General features: G+C 41.3%; 1 protein-coding gene across 1 annotated transcript in view; it reads right to left on the bottom strand.

Moving 5' to 3' along the window:
* Positions 1-4,831: 4,831 nt before the first annotated feature.
* FSHR (follicle stimulating hormone receptor) overlaps positions 4,832-13,421 on the bottom strand; it is a gene marked incomplete at both ends in the record, with an annotated part of 78,112 nt that continues 69,522 nt past the window's right edge. The window contains 2 exons of the mRNA XM_084202298.1: positions 4,832-6,059; positions 11,840-12,025. Of these exons, the coding sequence (XP_084058424.1) occupies positions 4,832-6,059; positions 11,840-12,025 (1,414 nt within the window). The remainder of the gene's footprint in view (positions 6,060-11,839; positions 12,026-13,421) is intronic.

Consider the following 13,421-nt stretch of genomic DNA (forward strand, 5'->3'; position numbering starts at 1 on the left):
AACTATACTTCAGTTAAACTGCCCCTTTAATGCAGAATTTTAGCACTGGGTATTCAAATGACTCAACAGAAATGTCCATATTGCTCAATTCTGCCCTGCAATCTTCCACCCACTCACAAATACAGCACGTTCCCATCTGTGCACTGCTCTCACTGTGAACTTGTTGATTTTTCCTGTTCTTTTTTGGTGGAGATATGACTTGGTGCAGGTGTTCAGGCTGGGGTAACAAAGACCCAGGTAACACATGGCAAACTCTTCATGAGGCAGAAAACAGAAAATACAATATTTTAGTTACAGCAAGGTTAAACAAAGCATATATCTGATGAGTTGGGCCTGGAAACATATTTTTGTCTCACCCAGCATAATTTCTCTTGGAAAACCAATGCTTTACAAAAGATTTTCAATGGACTTGGAGAAGTGGAGGGAAAAGGGCTCCTCTGCAGTTTCTTAATGTTTGAAATCCATTCCTGAGTACTTTTATCCCTAATTAAAGGTCACCTACTGGTTTGTGAACAACTGTTAATGAAGAGTTTAATTATCCAGATGACAGCTATAAAATCCTACTCCTGTGCTTGAATATTTTAAAGCAACAACGCCCAGACTTTCAAATATGTGCTTGTAGCCAAGTACTTAGACAAAAGCTCTCAGGGAAGAAGAGTGTGTATGTGCAATTCCCATTTGCATACACCATGGGAGACTGCATATGCCCACATTAAAGATGCAAATCTGTGAGGAGGTTTGTATGTGCTTGCCTGACCATTTGAACCAGACCTACCTTTCTTTTTTGTTCTTTCATTCAGGGAGGGGGGATGGTTAAATTATTCCTTGAGGATAAATCATTTCGCATTATTCACTCTTCTCAACAACAAGGCTGCATAAATTAAATGTAAGATTATCTGCTGTGTCCTCAGTGGAATGATTAGGAGGGAATCTACAGGAAAGAAATGTGGTCAAATGATTTGAAGACTTGCTAAATGGGATGCAAATCTCATCTTGAATTCTTAACAAGCTCAAACACAGACCTGCCTTTTAATGAGCAAACTCTGCTTGGCATATCTGTGTAACCCCCCAGAGCAAAGTTGTAAAGAAAATGGATCTTGGTTCATTTTCTCTACCGAGTCAGGATTTTGTTTTTATTGGCACTCTTGACCAGGCGCTCCTGATGCTCCTATTACCTTTACCCATGGTGGCAATTTTTGTGATGCTGCTTTTAGTCTGCCAAGCTGAAGTGGCCCCATTTCTCATTTCCCATCACAACATCTGATGAATGTTTATTGGGGAGGTCAGGTTTGGGTTCTCTACAAGGTACATGCCTGAAGGGATGATATTTCTATCAAAAATATCAAGAAGTTGCTTTTTGTGTCCTCACTGCCAGTACAGACTCTTTTTTGTCACTCTGGTGATGGCACCATGAGGGCAAACAGAATCATAACTCTTTAACTCAGCCTTTTTGGGGGCTTGGTGAAGACTAAAATGCAATGAATTGCCACAATGAATGGCAATTCTACCCATAATAAACAAATTATCAGTTTTTTCCTGTGAATCACTGCTAGGCTTTGATTCAGTTTCCTCGTAACCTTTGGCCTGTCTCTCCTACTCGCATGAGCATATGTGCACACACAGACACACTCTTAGTTGTTTGAGCAAAATACTAAACAAAAGAGAATTACAAGTCCTGGCTCTAAAACTGAGGGGAAAAAAAATTAGAATGCATCACATGAGAAGAGCTGTTAGTGTGAATTAAAGAGGGAAAACATGCCTGTCTGAGTTCTGTCAATGGTTAATATCTTATTTCCTAAGAAATATGGGTTGATACAAGAGATTTGTTAAAACAAAGACAGGTCAGTCCCCCTGTGTTATTTGCTGAAGAGGTCTCAAGCACACCTTTCCGTGCTTTGTTAGCTCTCCAGGAGGGTTTTCTCTGCAGAGTCTCTCATCTGTAGGTCACAGTGACCTGACTGTGGGGGCTGCACTGCATAAATGGAACTCTCCAGATAAGCAGCAACATTTATTGCATACTTTGTCAACATATCTCTGGCCACACACTTGTTCTCAAGGCACTCTGTTTTGATATTGGTTTTATTAAAATAGATTTCAGAAAAGGAAATGTAAAATAGTTTAGAGATTGCAACATAAACATGTTGTTCAAGAGCTGAGGAAACCCACACCAAACACCAGCAGGCTTTTTTGTACATTACAAGCATGGACAAAATGTATCCTGAGGTTTATTTTTCTTATACTGCTTTCTTCAAATAAAAAAAAAAATGATACAAAAAGACCAGTATCTCACACAGCAAAAGACACAGGTCCCACAATGCCCCTCACAATCTGGAAGGATTTTAAAATTAAAATCAAAATCAAAAGAATAGCTAAAGCCAAGGAGATCTAAGGACTGGAAAAGGGAGAATTTTGTCTTGGTATCTGCAGAGTCAATCTCTCAGCTTTGGAGCTGCCACCAGAGCTCCTGAGCAGCACGTGTGGGCAGGAGGACATGTCCTCCATGGGGCATGCTGTCCCATTTTGCCTTACCTGCTCCTCGAGTATCAACTCCTGTGTCCTCTGGAGTGTGGCTCAATCCCAGGCCCTGGTCTGACTGGGTACAAGACACAACCCTGGAAGGTCTCTTTTCAGGGATGTTAATTAGAAAAAAACCATATTTAACTGTGTTCTCATTCTGCAAATGTCTGGGCAATGGGTTTGCATGGAGTAGATGGTCTGTATCCAGCTCATGTGCCTGATGTATCTGTGAGAGGATTTACTAGACAGACTTCTAGACTACTGTGCTTGTGTTTGGCTGAACTGCCAGGTCTCATTCCTGGTAAATGGACAGAGCTCAGCCAAAAAAACTGTGACATGACATGCTGCAAGAATTTAGCATATTTATCATCAAAGTGGGGTAGTATTTGTCAAAGAACATCCCTCATTTTTAGGCAAAAAATAGATTCAGGACCCTTTAAAAAATATAACTAGATGATTTGTCATTTTGGAACATCATCATTCAGTCACTTCCATTGGGATGGGTTTTAATGGCTGCACACCAGCACACAGTATATGACATAAAGCATTTGTGAAAAAAAAAATGATTCCTCTGAGTAGCCAGATGATCTTCCCAGAGATGAAGTGTCTTTTCCACTTTTCCCTTTCATTCTTCCTTTTCCTGGATCTTGGAGGGAGTGTTACTTGTGTTGAGTAATGAAATTTCCCCTGCCAAAACACACTGTCTTTGATCTCCCCTGTTTTATGCACCAGGGAGCTTCCTGGCTAGGACTGAATGAATAATCACCTCCTGTTGTTATTCACATAAGATTCAGATGCTGAAATGTGAAACTGATGACAGGGGGAATTATGGATAGAAACATCAAGATTTGCTACTGAAATTTTATGAGCTGTAGGTAGGAAACATTTAAAGCACATCACATTTAACCATGGAGACTCCAAGCTTTTATAATGTCATGGGGCAGGACTGTGAGTTGTTTTTGAGATGGGAATGAAGCCCAGACTGCTCTCCTGGTGTTTTCTTTATGCCCACATATCCACACACAGACACATAATCAGCATGAGAAAACCCTACCCATCCATGAATCTTTGTTGCAATTTGGAATGATGAACCATGCAAAAATTAGATATTCGAATCATGTAAAAAGTCTGTGCATTCACTGAGATGTTAGTAAAAACCCCTGTAAAATCAGAAAATCTTGATTAAAGTTTTTTTTCTTTCTTCTTTTTAACTTTATTTTTGGGTTTTTATTTCAACATATGTAGTTTGTGATTTATTTCAGGTCCTCCAATCAACGAGCACATAATAATGCGTGCACAAAGTTTGTTTGGTTTTTTTTTTAGAAGGGAAGGAGAAACCCTAAAAGGAGTAAACAAAAAATTAGGATTTCACATGTACTTTTTTGTGGGGATCTAAAAGCCACATCTAGTGCCATTGTTCCTTGTGCAGCCCATTTCCACACAAATGCTGTTGTGTGGAAAACCTGACTCACATGTCTTGGTGGAGCAGCCCACTGGCCCATGCTGGCATATCCCAGGCTCCCAGACACACAAGTGAATTCAACTTTGTGAAAGCAACTTTAAAGAACACCCTTTTTATTATGAGGGGTTTCTCTTGCCCTCATTCCTGCTCTTTCTTACCTTGAAAACAAACCCTAAACCAAACCGACTCTTTAATACAAACTCAGGTTTCTCTGAGCCTGCCAATCTAAACCAACACAAATACCACCCAAAGTGACACTTCTGTGAAGGGTAGGGCAGGTCCACACAGTGTGGAACTGCAAAGATCCAGTTGGAGATGCCTCCTGCCTCCCTGCTGTGCTCAACAGAAATGGAAACATCACGAGATATTCTCATTCCTAGCAAGCCTGTGCTGGAGGAGGGCTTAAATTGGCCTTTTGTCTCCTGTAACCCCAGGAGATGTGATTAATGAAAAAAGCTAATTATCTGTATTGCTATAACACAATTCACAGGAAAAAAAATTAATTGTACATAATTTTTGAAACTGTATATAACCACTACTTAATTCTCAATAAGCAACTAACATCTCCCTAGAATGAAGAGAACCTCTGCCTGCATGGTGGGAGATACCAGTTTATGATCTCATTTATTTCTTGAGGCAGTTCTACATGAACAGTTCGGCACTTTGTTCTTTAAGAACTGATGAAGATGATATGTCATCTCTGATGGTTGTTCATTGAACAAAAATAGGGAATTGGAAAGAATTTTCTTTTCATAAAAAACAAGTTTGCATGTTATGCTGAAATCATTATTCAAATTCACGTATTTGCAAGTGATTAGCACACTGCCTCAGACACAAATTTATGCAAGCATTTCAGTTCAAGTGATTCAGGGGAACCAAAGAATAAATAGCGCCATCGCCGTTTTTTGATGCAGGAGGGCAGTGGCCATTTCTTGTGTGGAAAGTATGTGCAGATGAGGAGATCTCTGTTCTGTAAATCTGGGCTTGCATTTCACAGCAACCAAACTTGCTCAAGAGAATGAAGAAATCCCTGCGGAAAGTCTTGGTGAAAATGGCGTAGAGGAAAGGGTTAGCGCAGGAGTTGATGGGGTAAAACAAAACCAGCAGGATCTTGGAGTTGGACACCGTGATGAGAGGAACCTTGAGCGAGGCCGAAATGGCGAAGAAGGATATTGGTGCCATGCAGAGGAAGTCGGTGAAGATCAGGATGGCCATGCGCTTGGCGATCTTGGTGTCGCTGTGGGAGGAGACGACGTTGGGGTTGCGCACGGTGAAGTAGATGCATGTGTAGCAGACGCAAATGACCACGAACGCCAGCACGTTCAGCACCAAGAGGAACATAACGTAAGCCTGGGCAAACGGCGTCTCTATGTCCATGGGCAGGCAGATGCTGACCTTCATGTAGCTGCTGACCCCGAATATGGGCAGGAGAGCCACTGTGAAGGCAAACACCCAGCCAAAAGCCATGACCATCACGGCGTGGCGCAGGCGCAGCTTGCGGTGCAGCTGCATGGCGTAGGTGATGGTGTGCCAGCGCTCCAGGGTGATCACCGTCAGCGTGTACACCGACAGCTCGCTGGCAAACACCGTGAAGAATCCTGCAGCGTTGCACCCTGCCCCAGTCTGCCAGTCGATGGCGTAGTTGTAGTACTGGCTTTTGGTCTGGATGTCTACAGAGGCAATGAAAAGCAGGTAGATCCCTATGCAGAGGTCCGCAAAGGCGAGGTTGCACATCAGAAAGCGAGGAACAGTGAGTTTGTATTGACTGCTTATTAAAATAATGAGGACAACAGTGTTCCCTGTAATAGCTAAAATGTTGATGAACCATATCAGAACTCTCAGAATGTTGTATCCCATGATATCTTCACATGGGTTGAAAGCATCCGGTTTAGGAGAGCAGGCTACATTAACTACTTCATTACATAAACCATAGTCAAATTCACTCTCAGCTGGATCAAATCCTATGCCATAGTTGGAAATATAATCTTCAGCTGCAGACCTTCTCTGTAGTTTTTTGCCAGTCTTCTCCTCAAAGTCTTGCTTCACCTGAGATATGCTACATATTGGATGTAATTCGGTCCTGAAATTGTAAAAAAGAGTAGAGTTGGAAGCTAAGAAACAGTATGAGGCAAAAACCAAACACAAAATCCTCCAGTTTTCATTAACAGCACAGTTTTTCTGGTTAGCTGATTATATAGATTACCCTGGAGCCTGAAATTAATAGTGCGGCTGGTCCCTATTTATAAAATACTGCAAGAGCATGTAAATGACTTGGAAACATCATAAACTTCATGGGAAAGGAAAACCTAACGTTTGCCTAATGCTCAGGATGCAGTTATCCACCTGGATAACACACTCTGTAAGAAGCCTCCCTCATCTGAAATTAATTTCTCACCTAAGCTGTCACTGACAAACATGGGGGCAATGCCTGACAATGAACACCAATGTGAGCCTCAGCTTTGAGGAATGAGTCAAGTCAGCTAGGAATTCCCAAATTCCCTTCTTCCTGAAGGTTTTGACCACCACCATCTTGTAACTCTGCCAGGGCACATAACTCCATTTTGTGCTGTTCATTTTTAGTACATCATATTGTATTAGTGATCAGCCAGTAAAACAAGTAAATAGCACAAATAAATTCATGCAGGATTCCAGATAATCTCTGGATGACAGATGCCAACAGAAACACAAGGCACAAGAGATCATTTTACTCAAAAACTGTTTTTTAAAATAAGTGGATTAAAAATCAAGTGGAGTGAAGCAAAATCAAATCAAACCAAACCAAACCAAATTGAACCAAACCAAACCAAACTGAACATTTCAATGGAAACAGTAGTTGCATCTTTTTTCTGTCAGAAAGCATTTTTAAAATATTTTAAGATTTTTTTAGTAGCACAAGTAAATACTAGCAATTTTGGATAGTTTTGTGTTTGGCTATATTTTGTAGATTATTAGCTCTGTACCCTTCTCCATACATAGACGTACAGAAAAAACAAATATTTTGGCTGATGATATGAAGATGATCAGCTCCAACAAGATCATAAATATCAAGAAATATCAAATATAAACATGAAATCAACCATCAGTTTTACAACAGCTCTTTGGCTGCCTCAGAATTTGGTTGTCCCATGAACTTGCATCCACAGTTTTGGATGCAGACCTAATCTGAGTTATGGAATAAAACACTTGACATTTTGTTGTAAAACCAACCCAGTTCAGCTCTGCCTACATTCAGCTACAACCCAGACTGCAGTTTAGGTGTGTAAGTTCTAGGATAGGACCCCAGCTTATCTTCCACCCTGACTCTGAGTACAGCTGAGAGAAGAACTCTCCAGGCAGGTAAAGTTGAAATTTTTAACAACTGGTAGCAGCCTAAAAGGGAGAATTCTTCTTTGTAACCTAATTTTACCTTTTGACTTTCTGCACTTACTATGTCTTCCAAAAATTGAGTTTAAAGGGTCTGCAAGAAAGGAAAACTAATGAAGGTCCAGCACCAGAAGGTGAGGGACATTTCCTATGAGATTCTGAACATCCTCTACTATTATCAATATTTTTTATCTTGCCTGTCAACTGAGTCAGAAAACTGATTTTCTGTGAGGTCAAATATTCCCTATGAAGGTCAGAGTAGCAATAACAAGGCATTACATTTTGCTCTCCTGTGTTCTACTCGCATAAGGATGAGTGAAGGGTCCAGAGTATTGATCAATATATCAACAGTTCTCAGGCTGAAAGGGAATACAGGCTTCCAAGGAGCAATAACAGAGAAAAAGTCCCTCATTTTTTACTGCAACAGGCACTTGGGGGCACTGAAAGCTACAGCAATTGGTGGTGCTTTGAAAATGAACTGAGTCAAATGTTTGTGGCCAATCATTTCTCAGCATGAGGTAAAAATAAACTTTTTCTAAAATTTTGGAAGCACTGCCTGGACCTCAATATATACCCAGGCAAGAGTGATTTGTAGGGACAGTTAAATATTTCTGAATATTACAATTAATTAATGCTTGCCTTATTTTTACAGCCAGTGTCCCAAATAAAAGCAGGGTCCCAAGGAATAAGGTGTTTGCTCCAGGGAAGGGTAATGGCGAGTGTCCTGCTGGTTCCCTGTATTGGGAGCAGGTAAGATGAAACTCCCAAGGGAAGGAAGAGCCATCCTCTGGTACTGACTCTTTGTGATATTTTTGCCCTCTGTTTCTCACCCTTTGGGCTGGGCAGTGCACTCAGAGTAACAAGTCAAAACATTATTTCCCAAGGGATGTGTGGGTCCTTGCTTCCTGTTGCGACCGTGGGTGTCACAATACAGTTAACTCATTCCCTCTCTTCGTAAACTTTCCTTACTGTTTAACATTATTTTGCTCAAGTAAACTAGAAAAATAAACTCAGAAAGGGCAACTTAGAGAACAAAATTGAAATTGGCAGAGTGCTCTGACAAAAATAAACAAAATTACTACCTTTGTAGGAGTTGTTATTTACGTTGTTATTTTACGCGCCTCGTCTGGATCTGCTGGCAGCAGGATCTTGTGTGCTGAGAAACATGCTCAGCAGAATAAATAGTCTTGACCTGTGCTCTGTAATAAGTCCTATCTCAAGCCAACCATCCTCACCAAAAAGTGCCATTAAGTGAGTTGTGAGCAACTGATAGTATGTTCTTGTGAGATGAAGCTGGCCCAAAGACCATTCCTGATGCTGCCACATTTTTTGAAAAAGTAGGATTTCAAGTGACAGCTCCTCCAAAGAATAACGATCAAATGTAAGGACAGAGTCATATCAATGCCATTCTTTTGGGCAGAAGGTGATCTTTATGTCAAAGAAAGCCAAAATCTTGCTGAAGTTCCTAACGGCCTATGTCAAGTTGAGGGGTTTAACATCCGGCCTTTGCCCTGTCCACACTTCAAGGATATTATTTTCCAGTCACAGAAAAAGGTGAGGGCAGTTCAACATACTGCACTAGACTTCTCTTAAGAATGCAGCTTACCTTTACTTAGGCCAGCACCACATTATTCAAACTACAGATCAATATTTGGCACGTAATCCTTATTGGAATGAGCAAAAAAAAAAAAAAATCAAAACTGTCTTATGTTTTAATTGTGCTTCTTAGACTGGCAGAACTGTGCCTGATGTGGCATCCTCCAAAACTTAGAAAGCACTGTTGCTGTAACAGGTTTAAGTTTTCCATTATTGCAACAGCACCTGTTTGCTGCTGCAGACAGTTTTTGGAGAGGTGATTGAGCATGATCCACTACAGTAACTTATTTTATCTAGGGATTTGAGTGCTGCAAAAGTCTCAAAAATGGGAAATCAAACATGAACGGGCAGCCAGAAAGGGGCCGCACATCCCTGTGTTCATTCCTTCCCAGAGTTCTCATATGAACACCAGCTACTGCTGTGATCCTTAGAAATGCACTTCTGTGGGTGATGAGGCATCCTTTTTGTATCCCTGGACTACCTGGAAGTGTTTTGTGAGCCCAATGGCCACAAGGAATGACTCTCTGCTGTGAAGGTGCACGACTAGCCAGGTGACACCAGGGCTCCCACCACCACCACAAGCAATGCCTGCTGCTCTGAGCCAAGCACAGCTCCCACCAAAGGAGTATTACACATTGTGTGATCGAGCACTATGCAACTATTAATAACTCCTAAACAGCCTGAGCAGCCTTCAGTGCACACGCAGCTTGTGCCAGCTGTCATGAAAAGCGCTTTGAAATGAAAGAGGGTGTAGCTACTGTATGTGTGACTAATCTCTGCTGAAGTGTATGGTAATACTTTCAGTCTTCAAACCAAACTCATGCATCCACTTCCTCTCTTTCATCTGGAGAGGGGATCTCAGTTTCACACCAATCTCACTACAAGAGACATGACTGTATGAAAGAAATGAAAATTTTAATTACGTTGAAAAGAAGCTGACAGGACAGTTCGTCTAAATTATAGGTTCTCATAATTTTGCATAGATGCTTAATGTTTGGCAGAAAATACAAGTGGTAACTATTAAAGGCATGGATAAATGTGCTCAGTTTGGTTGTGTTGATGAGGGAGGTTGTGATTAGACTTGCTCCAGAAGCAGCCCCACCATGGCACGGCGTTGCAGCCCAGACTTGAACATCTGCACTGGGGCTATGAGAGCTCTTTGCAGGTTTCTTGGCATTTCTTTGCAAAATTACACTCACCCAGGCTGTGCAAAGGGCTGTGTTATGCTCTCCTTGCCTTCTTGCTAGCCAGGGGAAGGCTTCCAAAAGTGGGGCTGTACTAAGGGAGAAGTGAGTGCTGTGGACTTCAGTTCCGTGCGCGAGTGTGTGGCATAGGAGTTTTTCAAAGCCCAAGGGAGGGGACTAGACACTGAGAGCTTACCACAGGGTCAGGACTATTTCCTCCTTCAATAGCAACTCTTACTTTGTTTTTGAAAAGTCCAGTTGCCAAATTTAAGGGATGGATTCAGGGATTTGGGTGCTGATTAGGCCCAAGCAGCCCAGAAGCCAAATACCTTTGAAATTATGAAATAGAGCGATATCAGTGTTCCTTTGCAGATCCAGAACTAAACATGCTTTCACTGGACTCATTGGAAAATCACATTTTGGCACCAGTTCTGGAAGGACTGGACCCATTTCTGCTTAGAAGCCACCAGGCACTGTGTCTGCATAAGACTACACAAGTGTGTGAGAACCTTGCTTGGTGATCAACTGTTCTAGTGAAAACTTAGCATTTTGGATCAAAAACGGGTGATGGGGAATGAATTCTGTCAGATACTTCTGTCATCACTACAGTCTCCACCATCACACTTGCACTCTTTACACAGATTTGTAAACACATGTAGATGATATTTATTAGCTATCAGCAAACTCAGTTATCTTTCCTTGTCTGGAGACAATACAATGCTAAAAGTAAAATAAAGGGCTATTAAAAGGTATTAAAATAGAAGCTACTAACAGTTTATACTTTCTCTGCATAGTTTTACTTTTCTTTGAAGTTTTATGCCACTTCTGAAGATGATGTCTTGAATTGTAACAGTGGTTCATAACTGTTTTTCTCTTATGACAAAGTCCAAGCCTTTCAGGACACCCAGTAAAGGAAGAATTTCAAACAATACCAAGGGGTTTCGTAGGTACCAGTTCCTCATGTTTTCCAGTGGCACAGATTCAGGAGGTTCATTAACTACTAAATGTGAACACTTCAAGACTGTATAACCAAAGTGAAAATACTCAGTGAGAATCCCTAAAACCTAAAGCCTCACAGCAACCTGGTAATAGAAGATTTAAAACAGCATGGAAAATTGCCTTTGGAGTTAAAAAAGGCACCTTAGCCTCCCACCCTGCTCTGTTGATTTGTGTGAAATGGATCTGCTCAGAAAACATGTCCCAAATTGCTGGGAATGTGAACTCAATAGATAATGTGTCTGTGATGATGCTTGGCTGGGCAGTGCTCCAACATCAATGAGGCTTTCTGAAAGAAGAGTTTGGGATCACTCAGTGGTCATGTTGCCCTCCTGGACTGATGAACAAGTGTTGACCAGCTTCTCTGCAAACACAGCCTTCCCTCCAGTTGCCTTCTGAAAAGATTATCAAATATTTCCTGGGTAATGTCTTCGGTGTGGCTCCAGGCTGGTCCCAGTGAAAGATGGATTTATGACAGATGAGGGCAGAGTCGTGTCTGGGGAAAGTGCTGATGCTATCAAAATTTAATAATTCCCTGCAATGGAGAGGCAGTGCACTGTGTAGCATGCATAAACCTGCACATACTGTGTATTCATTTATTTCCATCCATTTACTTACCTGCACTGAAGAGACCTTTTCTATCCACATTTTGAGGAATTTTATTTAATTCACTATCAACTGCTGAAAAGCACCAGAAAGAAAAACAAATTGAATCACTTACTTTTGTCTTTTCCAGTTTGTAAATGCACAGCAATGGCTAGGATAGGTGAAGTTTGCCTCAATCAAAGACCTAAATTTGCTTAAGTCAGGAAGCTTTTTTAAATTGTATGTAGACCTTGCTCTTAGCTTCTTAATGAGTTCTAATCCATGACTTGGCAGGAAACTGATTTTCGTGCTGGAAATATCCCTTTAAGAAAACATATGAAAATCTTGGTAAAAAGCAAATTTACTTCTGCTCAACAATGGGTGTGTGTTTTAGACTGTCCTACTCATTCTCAGAGTAGTGACTGGAAACAGATCAGCTGGAAATCTACACTGAAAAGATGATCCAGTGCTAAATTAGGTGTTCCTCCAGCAAACTGAGCTAATATCCATTGCAAACAACAATCAAGGAATGTTAGTCTGTGAGAACAAAAGAAAAAAATCCCATAATGTTCTGGGTAACAATTAGCAGGCACATAAACTATTACTGCAATATGATGCTGGGTTTAGTAAATACCCAGAAATTACAGCAATCATCCCATAATACTGTTAAAGGACAAAAAGAATGGCTGATGAAATCACAATAGAAGTTTGCTATATGAACATCACATCATGGGAAGGCTGCTGTGGAAAAGGCAATAAACACAAAGAGAGGAGCTCACATGTGGGTACAGGTTGGGGATATCAGATTTTGTACTCATTAGGAAGAAAGACATTAAAGAGAGACAGGACTGGCATTGTTCAGGCTGTTAGGAACAAAAAAATCCCAACAAAACCTTCCTGGAGGTTTAGAAAACAAATACAGCAGAGACTGAAGCAAAGAAAGGGGCAGGACTGCAGGAGGTTGGGAGAGATGTGTTTATGTGGAAGGCAATTACTGTGGGACAGGCTATCAGAGGTAGTGATGGAATCAGCAGCCATGAATGGACTAAAGAGAGCATTAGAGGAGCTTTTAAAAGGAAACATGTTCTGCATACACTTAATCTTGAGTGAAGAAGGGAAGAAGGACCAAGGCTGCTCAATCTCTTGGCTTAGAGATACTTGGAAATCCATCCCCATAGCTCCAGACTGTAGCAGCTGGGGCAAAACACCTCTGCATTTCCCTTACTGGGACACAAACCATGTCCCTCAGATCATGACAGCCTGAGATCAACTCCTTCCTCTGAAGAGCAAAGGTAAAAGTGGCTTGCACAAAATCATTCTTCCCCCTTTAAGCCCTGTGCCCTCACAGCCCTGAGACTGATCCAGGATGCAGCGTTTGCTGAGGCTGCTCTGCTCCTTATTTTCCAAGAAAAGAAAAGATTTCTCCCTAATCAAGAAATTGGTCAGACAATATTTGCAGTTTTCTCCATGTCCCCTCAAAGGTACAGTTTCCAGTTTATCTTTGATAGCGTGATGTCAGGACACGTTATTTGATCTCTGTCACCCAACGTGCACAAATTGTTTTCATTACTGCATTATTTCAGGAGACTGGTGCCATGTGAGGGGCAGACCAGGTTTTAGCAGCATGTAATAAAGATTAGACAGTTGCTGTGTACCACACACACATTTGCACCTCAGTTCTCTGGTCTAGAAAGCAAAATTAATACCAGGAAAGGGCT

This window comes from Fringilla coelebs, assembly GCF_963513975.1.
Source record: "Fringilla coelebs genome assembly, chromosome: 3".
NCBI classification, from domain to species: Eukaryota; Metazoa; Chordata; class Aves; order Passeriformes; family Fringillidae; genus Fringilla; species Fringilla coelebs.